Source organism: Papaver somniferum, chromosome 1, assembly GCF_003573695.1.
Source record: "Papaver somniferum cultivar HN1 chromosome 1, ASM357369v1, whole genome shotgun sequence".
Lineage (NCBI taxonomy): Eukaryota > Viridiplantae > Streptophyta > Magnoliopsida > Ranunculales > Papaveraceae > Papaver > Papaver somniferum.
The window spans coordinates 56,444,398-56,456,828 of record NC_039358.1 but is presented as its reverse complement, the minus strand read 5'-3'; the positions used below and the strand labels follow the sequence as shown (position 1 = coordinate 56,456,828).

The window sequence follows — 12,431 nt, the reverse complement described above, 5'->3', positions numbered from 1 at the left end:
TAAATTGCAATTGTGTTTGTATAATGTAATCGAATAAAATTGTTGAACAATTTTTTTCTTTTTTTTTTTTTAGTTAGAAGGTTAAATTTATTAAAAGAAAATAGCTTCAGCCATGGGAAAAAACTCAAACTCGGAATACAGTTCTGCTAATGGTGTTGCTGGTGTGGCGGTGGTGGTGGAGATTTTGATTAGATTGATTATAATTATTTCTTGTTAGTTTGGGTATGATTGATTGAAGTAGAATTAGTTGATGGGAGGGTCAAACAATATTCAATTTAAAGAGTAAGGTGGTGTTGATGTTTTTCCTGGTTACGGTAGTGGGTTGTGGTGGGGGTTATGGCGGTGGTGCATCTTATGTTCTTATTGATTTTGTAATTAATCTCTAGTGTTAGTATTGTTATCATTTGCATCAAAGAAAGAAGAAATAATATAGTTAAAAGAGGTTATGCCGGTGACGGTGGCTGAGCTGATGAAAAAAGAGGTTATGTGATAGATATAGAGGAGGAGGTCTTTTTATTGGCGGTGAAGGTGTTGCTGGTGGTGCTGTTGATGAAAGTGGAGGTGGTGCTATTGATGGAATTGAAGGAACGGCGGCGGCGGCGGCGGCGATGTGATATAGAAAATGGTTTTTAAAATGTTTTTTTTTTGTTGGTTACGGTTACGGTGGTTTGTTGGAGAACAGGGAACTGAAAAAGTTTGCAATATTACTGTGATGTAGGTGTGCCGCTGGTAATGATGGTGGCGGAGGTTGTTTTGCCGTGCTGGTGATAGAGGCGGCACTGTTGGTGCCATTATGGTGGTGGTAGGTGAAGAACATGGCGGAGGTGTTGGTATAAGTGGCGTTTTGGCGAGGTGGAGGTTGAGGTGGTGTTGTGGTTGGGGTGATGGTGGTGCTGTTGTGTGGCGGTGGTAGCAGTAGCGAAGGTGGTGGCGGTGATGATAAATATTGATAGTAAACGGTGACGGTGAGTAACTGCATATGGAGGTCGTTACGGTGGTGCCGAATATAATGTCGAACGACTGGGTGAGATGGGATATAATGGTCTTTTCATTTGCATAATGAGGGATGTTTCCGTCCAATAAAAAAGTAACCAAAAATTTCGACATGGAAAATCAAATCTTTTTGTGATATTGAAAATTTTCGTTAATTCTATAATCGACAAAAAAAGTGGCCATACAAAAGGACTCCTTCCGGTCGGTCACTAGAAAACTAATGCGAAACAAAAACAAAAATGCAACAATAACTAGAAGAATAGAATCACAAGTAAGCTAGATAGCCTTGAATGACAAGTATTTCGCAGTCTTCATCCCATGATCGTTGACGGTAACGTTAGCTCCTAAATTCAAATCTGGCTTCCACCACCCAGTCGAATACTCAAATTTGGTATCTAAATCGACATGAAACATGACCGTGCCCCCATTTGAAACCTCTGTTCCAACTTCATCCCAAGGTACCTCAAAAGTCTCAATTCTCGAGGCATGTTAAAGTCCAAAAGAAAGTACGGGTTTTGACGAAATGCAGGTATAGAAATGTTTCCGATGAGTACATTTGACTTAGTGTTGTAATAATAAAAAGCCAATTTAATGTCATCATAATAAATCCCCCGCTCGTAGCGCTGGTTGATGCCTGAGAAGTACGAAAACCAAAGCTCGAAAGATATAGTCATGGCGCTGATGATCTCAGTGTCATTTGAGGCTGTGTCGAGTCCGGGGACGTAAAATTTCTCGATAGAGATACTTGGTGGAGAGATTTGAGGGTAATACCAAAACCATCCGCATAAAACAATGATGCCCAGAAAGAATATAATTGTGGATGCAAATATTAAGAACAATTTAAGATATACTGAGAAGCTTTTCCTGCTATCTGAAACTGTAAGAGGAGCAAGCTCAGGCTCCCGAAGAAGAGGACTCTCATCAACAGGTGTCGCCATCGATTTTTTTCTGATAAATTTGTGTTTAGAATTTTTTGGTCGGAGTTATCTAAATAATGTTGATGAGTCTTCCCTGTGAAAGACGTGGGTGGAGATGCAATTTGCAGTTTTATATTCAATTTTATTGTCAGTTTTGACGGATACCACTACCCTTCACATTTTCAAACCAAAGCTGAAGCACCACGCCTTGAACCAAAATAGTAAAACGTTTATGTTACAAGTAATCCAACGACCCGGCTAGTATACAACCTCCTAAACTAAAACGACATTACCAGTTATACGCAGTTCATTTATAGTAAAATTCATAACAAGTTGGTAGCGCTCACTCATTACAGTATAACTTACAATGAACCATATAATTTCAAATCAATAAACATCTTTCACTCTGTCTGTGCAATATATCATTTTTCTTGTAGCGCAGAAAGAACAAAGTATATCTACGAAATTAGTAGTAGTATACCTATGCCATGTGATTGGAGGTAATGTCAGTCTGAACTTAGAAGACTCGCTGAAGCTTCATCTGTAACTTCATTAGAATCTTGGGATTGGGACACCATCTGAATGGATTCTGGAGAACTATCAGAAGATTTCATAGGCACAGGTTCAAATTTGATCCAATTCCTTTCCTTCGCTTGTACTAATGCAACATGCAAGATCATTCCTAGCACAATAACACTTCCACTTACTATTAACGTTTTGAATGAAGCAAGACACATAACAAGTATAAGAAGAATCCCAAGGAACACATAGAATTGTCACCCCTAGTGTTTGTAAAGGAACTCTGTAAGGTCTGCGAAGATCTGGTTTGTCGATTCTCAATCTTACAAAAGCTGCAAACTCAATTAACATTCCAATTGAATAGAGAAAATTTAGAAATTCAATGATTTCTTGAAAGCTCAACCATGATAAGAACACAACTCCAGTTGCAGAACATAAGATGCTGGTTGTAGGGGTCCCATATTTCGATCTACAATATTGTTCAAACAAGTAGGTTGTCAGGTCTCTAGTAGAGTAGTAGGAATCACAAGCAAACATCTAACTTTAATCTAGGAGAAAAATAATATTTCACTTAAAACCAAAGTAATGTTTCATTCACGGTGCAGGATTTTCGCCAAGTTCTCAGCTAAATGCACACTTTGAAGTTGTTTTATAAATTCCCTAATTTCTCAACACACTTGTGATATAAATGTGGAACTGAATTCACACAATTCATCAATTATCATATCCTAGGAAGGAACATTAAATAAGGTAGAACGACTGACCTTGAGGCAAAAAAAGCTGGAAGCATTCCCATCTCGCTCATCCCAAGTAGTTGGAACGCGTCAGCACTCATTTCCGCTTCAAATAATGCCATGTTAGACACTGCAGCAGCTGCTTGTATCCACCATTTTAGCCAAACCCCTCCTATCAACATTCCAACTTCAGCAAAGTACCCATCACTCCATTCACTGGCCTTAGACTCTAATGCTCCAGTACCAGCAAGAAGTGGAATCAAATATGTGCAGATCATCAAAACTACTGCACCGAAAAGAGCCTTCGGTAACGTCTTGCTAGGATTATCCACCTCCCCTGCTAATGTACTCACACCATCCCAATAGTTCAGATTCCAAAACATATTATTGATGTACCCTCTCCAATTCACCATCTTAACATCCACAACCAGCCATTGCGTAGGCTTTATCCGAGGAATCGAAAAAAGACCCATTATGAAAAATGGGCAAAGTGAGAAAATAGCAATAGCTACAGCTGAAAACCCAACTATATGAAGACCTCTATGATTCAAGTAAGTCAAAGAAAATGTAATCCCCAGCAAAGCTGGAATTCTTGCAATCAATCTATTAAAAATTGGTAATGAATGCTTCAAGTAATCAAGAAACAAAACAGGGTAAAGAGCATTATCCATAACTCCACTGAACCATCTCCAAAACCCTACCTGAAATCCCCAAAAGGGTCCAAATGCTGTTGATATCCAAAGAACATAACCACCATTTTCAGGGAAACTTGTTGCAAGTTCAGCTGTAACTAAAGCTTCAGGTATACTCCAAATCAAAGGGAAAATCAAGAAACCAAGTAGGGCTAGAAGTGGACCTCCACCAGACTTAACTGAATCTTCTACTCCAAAGGGTCCTCCACAAACTGAATAAAAGATTAAAGCAATTAAAGGCAACAATGTAATCTTTGGTCTTCACATTACCACTCACTTCTTCTTCTTCTTCTTCATCCATTAGAGCACAAAAATGAATTAAAATGACATATATTATATGATACTCAGATGTAGATCTCTGATTCTTACATACTCTGACTAGTAGTGTCTGCTCAGGAAGACTTTCACGGTACTGGAGTCCAAGCCTTTTCCAGAATCACCTTATAAGAAGTTAAGGGCAGCTCTCAACATAATGGCCCGGAGACGAATAATGGGTGCCAAAATACATAATACGTCACCTACCAGGCTAAAAAGGTTCATAATTGGAAGTTCAGCTCAAAAATTTGTGGTGCTATTGTGAAGAACAATGACTCAAAATCAAAACCCTTTTCAAATTGTCTTCAATACTTACGAAAACATAGCGAAATGTATTCATACCAAATTTTCATCTTTTTTCCCATCTTCTTCATCATCAACACCATCAACATCAACCACGAGTGTCGGCAATCTTATGATTGCACAACCCAATGTAGAGAATTTCACAAAGGTATCTCCTTTTAGAAAATTTCAATTCTTTATACTGATTTTATTGGCGAGATTGCTTCCGTTTTTTGTGCCCGCAATATGTTCGACGATATTCCTGTGAGAGTTATATTGTTATTTCTTTCTCTTTGTGTGGATAATTTTTGGTAATTTGTGTTATGCTTCAGTCAAACTCTGCAAGACCTGTAACTAAAGAGGAGCTTGGAAGGTCTACTTGGACAATGCTTCACACTCTTGCAGCTCAGGTACATTGTTTCAGACTCAGTCTAGCAGCTCAGCTTTTCGCTTACCATTAGTAATTTTTTGCTTACTTTCTTGCTCAACTTGCGTATTTATGACTTACCCTTCATTTTAGCCTCTATAAGAAGATCATTAAGACATTGTACACTCAAAGTATTAAACACCTGCATTACACATCATAAAAATGCCTGACGGATGGTTTGCTTCATATGTTTGTTTTTTTTTCAAACCAGTATCCCTTGTCCTCATCATTAAGACCACCCCATATTGAGTTTCTGTTGATGTTGCCATTTTAAGTCTCTTAGCACCAGTAGTGGTGTCAGTGTGTCACTATCTTTAATTGGAACACCTTTAGTATAGGGTTGCGGCAGACAAATACTAGTTTCTGCACTTCGAACATATTGGGAGTTAAAGATCTCAGCACTAATTTCCATAATATCAACAGTAGGTTCTATAAATGAAAAGCCTCTAATTTTTGGCTCTCGGAGCTTTTAGTAACCCTCATCATCAGTTGCAGTATCTACAATAATCCTGTGTAAAGTTGGAGAACTCCTTGGGAATTTAGATGGAGAATTGCCAAAGGTACTGCAGCTTTGACACGTTGTTGGCGTCCTAGAATTTTTAGAAGATATAGACAGCTTTTATTTAAGGCATATCTCAATCAATACACATATGACCATGTTGAAGCACCATTTCTGATTAACCATAAAACCTTTTAATTTCCAAGTGTCAGTCAAAGTGGGTGTAACACTAACAAGGTCAAATGGTAGTGTCATTTATCTACAAAGAAACAAACAATGAAAGTTTAACATTTCTTTGAATCTTCCTAAAGGTCAGTAGATGGGATAGTAATATTTTTCTTACGGGCAATTGAAATTGAGGGAAGTATTCTAGGATGTTCTCAGGAGCAGCTGGCTTTTGAAAAGAGAGAACGGAGGTTCTGTTAAGCAGTAGCAGATTTCGAGTGACTTGCAGAACGAAGATCTTGACCTCCTTAGTTGAAAGATATAGCATATCACCCCCACCCCACCCACCCCCAACCCCAAGAAGAATTGGTCATTAACTCCGTACAGGATGGTGGTAGATAGGGTTTTATGAGTTGCACGCATACGACCACGGGTGTCAGATACGGAGACGTCTCCATGTGTGCAATACGGCAATTCTAAAAAACCATGATACGGGGACTGTATACTTATACCGTCAACTTTTTAAGATATGTGGAAATGTAGACGAGATAATCACGCAAGTGTATCTGTTTGTGCTTGTTTACAACCACACAAGTGCATTTGTTTGCTAACATAAACATGTTTTTGATTATAACCTCCCTCAAAGATAGGTGACCTTTACTTTTCAATTGTTTACTAGTTTTGAATAAGACAAAAGTATTTTAGGTGTGTCCCAGTATGTGCCTGTGTCCATACGTATGGACACACGATACGGCGACCCCTCAGAAGTATCTGTGCAACCAGTCTTTATCTGGTGTTTTCAGATGTTTTTTCTCTCTGTTTTACCCCTCACACCTTACAGCCTGACATCTTTGTGTATGGGTATTTGGCAATTACAGACTCACCATACCATCATTATGAAAATATTATGATCTGTTTGCATACTGCATATTAGAAATTATTATTCACTAGCTAAACTGGAGAAAGTGTTGTGAGTTTCATACGGTATTAAATATAGTTCAAACTAATTGATTGCAGTTCTTTACTTAAGACCCCTTAATGCACAGCTTTCAATTTCCGATTTTGGTTGAACTCTATGATTTTTATCTACATTTATAGATGATTGATTCGTTTTTATGTTCTTCAGTTTCCAGATCGTCCAACAAGGCAACAAAAGAAAGATGTGAAGGAGTTGGTATATCTTTCTCATAACTCACCACTACTTGGTTTGCACATTCTGTAAATGTCGTATGGAAAGATGGCTAACTACAATGTTATGGCTCGCAGATGGCAATACTATCTAGACTTTACCCTTGCAAAGAATGTGCTGATCACTTTAAAGAAGTTCTGAGGTACGTTACTCTTTTTTCTCGTTTCTTGTTTTTACTTCATATTTCCACACCAAAGACATCAGGGTGCCAAAATCTGTAATAGTCAGAAGACTACAGAGCATAGAATAGACATTCCAGTGTCTGAAATTTTTGGGTATCTTTGTCATATTTGGTCTGTTCTCATTTCTCAATGTGAAAGGAAAAAACTTTTTAGTGTACTGCTCCATTTTATGAACGTATTCAAGAGAAGGCAGAAAAGCATGTTGCCGGTTAACTTTAACTCCCTCAACCTTGCAAATTTACGGAACAGTTGACCTTATTTTCTTTATGACTAATGCATATTTTCTTGTGTTTCATGCTTGGCAGCGTGAATCCTGTACAAGCCGGTTCGCAAGCTGAGTTTTCTCAATGGCTATGTCATGTGCACAATATTGTCAACAGAAGGTACTTCTGCCTATTATTTTAATGAACTTAACTAGTACCATTTCTATGATTAATGAGCAATTTCTAAATGTACACTACATGTACTGATGAAAATGAGGACCACACATCGTACTGCAGTACATAGTTGGTCAATCAATGAAAACCACTCGGTAAGTTAGTCACATTATAGATGTCTCCGTGACTCCGTCAGCCGAGACGCTATTAATTATGTGCAACTAACAGCATAATAAGTATTTGCCTATTTAGATCTATTGTTTGGATGTAGATACACACAGCTCCACCTAGTCGGTGCAAATGTACTAATGAAAAATCTGTGGAGCTGGTTGGCTATACCTAATCCAGTAAGCTGAATGTTGACACACAATATTAGTGTTTTTACAAGCTATGTTCATAGAAATGAAAGTTGAACCCAATACTGAATGTTGACACACAATATTAGTGTTTTTACAAGCTATGTTCATAGAAATGAAAGTTGAACCCAATTCTGTTAAAGTACTTTCGTCACTGAGAAAAAGCCATTCTTGCATAAAGTATTTGAGCCAAACTGTATATCAGTTCCTTTTGCTCTAATCACTTCCTAAAATTGCTCATAATAAGTGTGCTTCTGACATTCTTTGTTTGGACAGCCTGGGAAAGCTTACATTTCCCTGTCAACGGGTGGATGCAAGATGGGGTAAACTGGACTGCAAAGAGCATGCGTGCGATCTTGAAGGAGATCACAAACTTTGATAACTGAAATTCATGTATTTACATTGACAACTGAATAGAGGCTTACAGAAAGTAATATTTCTCTGTTACAAAGTTGTATGTATATTGGAATTTTTTTCAAAGGGAATCCTATTTATATTTTGTTCTTACTTATTCCATTTCCTGTTAGTTATTAAGTAATATTTCTCTGGTAGTCAGACTGTTCAACTTCCTTGAAGTGAAACTAGTCGGATAAGTTTTAGTTGAATGAATGGCTAGTCAGAAACAATACCAATCCCAAAACAGTAAAAGGAAGATGAGCAAAACTTTCACCCTGTAATGGGTTTGAACTGGTTTGAGCTTTGAGTAATATACTAAACATACTGGTAAAAAGAGCAACGTGTTCACAATACGAGTCTGACTACCACAGAACAAAAAAAGATAAACCCCAAGGAACTTCATTGCTGCCTCATCTAAGATCGCACGCTATATATTAGAGCTAACTAGCTGAAGAACCCTCAACATCGTTTCCAGACCCTGATGAGCTTCTTACCGGTGGCATCTCTCCAAATTTCATGCGGTAAGCAGTTTCATAAACTGGCCGCAATTCCACAATCACTTGAGCATCCAAGTATGCATTGCAAGAGAAACACCAAACTGACAAGTCACTGCATCACATAATGCAATTGAGAAACTAGTCAATTACCATCAATACAACCTTTAAAAACAAAAACAAAGAAATAGCCACATACAGATACACTTGCACAGAGAACAATTTGAAATTTACCTGAAGCTCAGCGCTAAACAATGGTTTTGTTCTTGATAATGCTCAAGCATATGCTTGTTGACGAAGCGACTGCAAAGCACTTCCTTACAGCACAAACATAACCAATTTTCAACTAGGTTATGACACCTACAAGAATACAAGCATTAGGCTAGCTATATGCAAAGTAACAGGTATTATACATGCCCTTGTTCAAATTTCTTCAAATTCGTGTCAATCAAATACAGCTAATCGACAACATACAACATGAAATTCCTAAGTGACAAGAATTTGGAGGTTTCAGGACTTGAACAACACAATTTTTATGGATTAGGGTTAAAGAGAGAGGGGAGAATTACTGACTTGTTGCAAGGAGTATCTGGAGTTGGAATCTGAGAAAGTTGGGATGATAATGAATTCAAGTGATCGCAAGAAGTTAGAGCTTCAACCCAACCTGAACCAGACCCATAATACTCTGAAAGAAGTTCTTCTTCAGCTACTTCATCTTCCTGAAAAAAGAAATTGATGATTCAATTACCCATATTCACAAATCACGAACAAGTTAAAAAGATATTGTAGTTGGTTCTTACTGGTATTATAGTGAAGGATGATGAACCATCGCAGTTCGCCATTGCCATATGATTTTTAATCAATTTATTGGTTTCCTCCCGCTTAATCTGACTATAAGATAAGCCCACAGATGAAGCGGATATTCAGACTTCAGATGCAACAATACTAGATTACTGCTGCAGCACTGTGGCCGACGAAAGAAGCAAGAGTGCACGGCACTAGGTATGCAAGGCTTAAACCCACGAGTATGTATCTCAAAACTAAAGCTATAAAGCCCTAAAGCTAGGGCAATTTTTGTAAAGAAAATGAAAACACAAAACTAAAGCTACAAACCAAAGGTACCCAGAACAGCATTTAGAACCAAAGGGTTCAGTTGTGATACATCTAGGCGCATCAATTATAAATGTGTGACTGATGTCAATGCGCTCCACTGTTTTACCCCAAGAGCATGAAAACTACGTGTAACCAAATAACAATTTTGCGATAGAAAATGTTATTTTATCATCTCATCAAAAGAGGTTCATTTCTTATAACAAAATCAAAAAGAAAAGCATATGTTTGGAGTTTTATTTCAGTTCTTCTATTTTTCTCATATCTTCGTCCGCCTACTGCGTCGTACTGATTTCGGTATGCTCATAACGTTTAGTTATGCATTTTGGAATTCACTCGAAAGAAATTCAACTTCTTTTGCTTCAATTATGAATTTGTCATCCCATTTCTGATTTAATCTTTATATGGGTGTGTTTGACTTTGAATAGATATTGATATGGGTATCTTTGATTTTCTATTTGAAGAAACGGATTTGTGATTTCGATTCTAGGCTTGATTGCTTTCTCGATAATAAAAATAAATCTTGGCTTGATGAAGATTGGAATTGGATTCGCTAGATGGTCATTTAACATTACAGGCTGAACATCTTGATGCAAAAACTTAGCTAGATCTGGTTTTGTTAGCAAAAAAATAGAGAAAAATGATCCAAGTTGAAATATTTCTCTACTCGTAACTAAGCTAATATCGTTTATGGGTAAGATTATGGGTATGGGTCGGAAACCAGATTCGAAAGATCGTCTTCTTCACCCGTTTTACTGGTAATGTAATGCTCTGTTTTTTCTTGAAGAGTTTTCTTTTTCTCACTGTGAATTTAGTCGATATTAACTCAACAGCAATCTCCGAAATGGAGAATCTTACTGTTATTTTTAATGAAATTGAAGTTTATTTTGGTGTAATTCAATCTTTGATATGGATATTCTTAATCGAAAACATGATCCGTTTAGAGTCCGAATCAATCTAAATATCCAATGAGTCTTTGTAAGAAGTTTGAACTGGGAATCTGTTGGTTTCATTATATAGGAAGGAATTACATGATCAATTTGTTTAATCATGACGATTTGAACACCAATTAGAAGAAATTGTAAATGATTTTGATTTTTTTGCACAAACATTGTGACGGATAGCATTGAATGTTTTCACCACATAGGGACTCCTCCCTTTGGTCGTCGTCCAATAAAGGCGACTTAAAGTCTTAAACCCACTGCCACGTGGTCAGGTTGACCAAGGATTGCCGTCGTTGATGATCAAAGGTTTCCACCAATCGTAACACTAACGACCGGAAAAGTTTGGGATTCACGAATTCACGAATCGGGACTCGAGTCTAAAGTAGAACTTGAGTCACACAGCTAAGATTTTACCAGACATCATGTATTCAACGTGATTAAAAATATACTACCTCCCCCTAATTAGATGACTTAGTTAAAATTTACTAGTAAATTTAGAAATGATTTATCTCTCAAACTATACAACGGATTTTCGTAAACTTTGTATCATCGGAAAGCATTTTAAAACACCTATCTAATGAATATAAATATGGCTATCAAATTTTACATATCTCTTATAATAATACTAATCTATCACACCACTTATTTATGGTATAGGTCATCTAATTAGGGACGGAGGGAGTATAATATATCATCTCTTATATACAAAAAATAGATAAACAAAAGAAATAGATAACACAGAATATACATGTCAAGGAAACAATATACAATGTCGAATATTATCTCAAAGTAATAGGATAATATCGTTTAATACCCTCCCTCAAACTCAAGATGGTGCATAGCACATGTTGAGTTTGGAAATTAAGAACTGAAGGCGAGCTGAAGGAAGTGTCTTGGTAAAGATGTATGCAACCTGTTATTCTGATGGAACAAATGGCAGTGCAATAGTCTGTTGCTTGAAGTGGTGTTGTACAAAGTGACAATCAATCTCAATATATTTCTTACGTTCATGAAAGACATCATTGTGAGCGATGTGAATAGCAGCCTTATTATCACATCAAAGTGAAGTGGGTTCTGATAATTGAACTCCAATATCATTAATAAGCCATCACAACCAAACAATTTCAGAAGTAGTATGAGCAAGAGCTTGATACTCAACCTCGGCACTAGAACGGGAAAATACTATTTGTTTCTTACTACACCAAGAGATTAAAGAGTTACCTAGGAACAGGCAGTACCATGTAGTTGAACGTCGATCAGTAACATCACCTGCCCAATCAGAATCAGAATATGCACAGAGACGAAGATCAGATATAGAGGAGAAGTGTAATCCTTAGTATAAGGTACCTTTGATATAACGTAAAATTCGTACAACTGCAGCATAATGAGTAGACCTCGGAGATGAGATGAACTGACTCATAATATGAATTGCATGGATGATATCTGGTCATGAGATAGTTAGGTAGTTCATACTTCCTACAAGTTGGCGATATAGTGAAGGATTGGGTAAAGTTATTCCATCAAAATGGTTGAGCTTTACATTTAGTTCAAGAGGTGTATCAATAATTTTACGATCAGTTAATCCAGCACGCTGAAGAATGTATGAGGCATACTTCAGTTGAGAGACAAAGTAACCACCAGATGATTTGTCAACTTCAATACCGAGAGAATACCTTAAGGGACCTAGATCTTTCATTTCGAAACAAGAACTTAGATGAAGCTTTAGACAGGTACTTTCCTCTAAATCATTACATGTAATGACCATGTCATCAACGTGTAGGAGAAGAATAACCATTTCCTTTTTAGTCGACCAATTGAACGTAGCTGAATCATATGCACT

At 37.2% G+C, this 12,431-nt stretch overlaps 2 protein-coding genes and 1 pseudogene across 2 annotated transcripts; 1 reads left to right on the top strand and 2 right to left on the bottom strand.

Moving 5' to 3' along the window:
- Positions 1-2,172: 2,172 nt before the first annotated feature.
- Positions 2,173-4,395, bottom strand: LOC113314697 (annotated as a pseudogene).
- A 34-nt stretch (positions 4,396-4,429) lies between these two features.
- On the top strand, positions 4,430-8,158 carry LOC113287509 (FAD-linked sulfhydryl oxidase ERV1-like). The gene is made up of 6 exons (XM_026536290.1): positions 4,430-4,621; positions 4,785-4,862; positions 6,670-6,717; positions 6,810-6,874; positions 7,220-7,297; positions 7,924-8,158. Exons 1-6 carry the CDS (start codon positions 4,442-4,444, stop codon positions 8,024-8,026), a joined length of 552 nt encoding a protein of 183 aa, XP_026392075.1. The 5' UTR covers positions 4,430-4,441; the 3' UTR covers positions 8,027-8,158.
- Positions 8,159-8,247: 89 nt separating this feature from the next.
- On the bottom strand, positions 8,248-9,696 carry LOC113287519 (histone deacetylase 6-like). Its single transcript, XM_026536301.1, has 4 exons — positions 9,338-9,696; positions 9,111-9,256; positions 8,772-8,897; positions 8,248-8,652 (listed from the first exon to the last, which is right to left on the bottom strand). Exons 1-4 carry the CDS (start codon positions 9,383-9,385, stop codon positions 8,484-8,486), a joined length of 489 nt encoding a protein of 162 aa, XP_026392086.1. The 5' UTR covers positions 9,386-9,696; the 3' UTR covers positions 8,248-8,483.
- Positions 9,697-12,431: the final 2,735 nt, after the last annotated feature.

What these genes read in the sequence shown, in the direction of transcription:
- LOC113287509 (XM_026536290.1), top strand. Translation starts at nt 4,442, where the DNA reads ATGACTCAAAATCAAAACCCTTTTCAAATTGTCTTCAATACTTACGAA. An exon ending in ATGTAGAGAATTTCACAAAG is followed by an intron (nt 4,622 to 4,784) that starts GTATCTCCTTTT and finishes GTTATGCTTCAG; the next exon opens with TCAAACTCTGCAAGACCTGT. An exon ending in TTCACACTCTTGCAGCTCAG is followed by an intron (nt 4,863 to 6,669) that starts GTACATTGTTTC and finishes TATGTTCTTCAG; the next exon opens with TTTCCAGATCGTCCAACAAG.
- LOC113287519 (XM_026536301.1), bottom strand. Translation starts at nt 9,385, where the DNA reads ATGGCAATGGCGAACTGCGATGGTTCATCATCCTTCACTATAATACCA. An exon ending in CATCCTTCACTATAATACCA is followed by an intron (nt 9,257 to 9,337) that starts GTAAGAACCAAC and finishes TTCTTTTTTCAG; the next exon opens with GAAGATGAAGTAGCTGAAGA. An exon ending in CCAGATACTCCTTGCAACAA is followed by an intron (nt 8,898 to 9,110) that starts GTCAGTAATTCT and finishes GTATTCTTGTAG; the next exon opens with GTGTCATAACCTAGTTGAAA.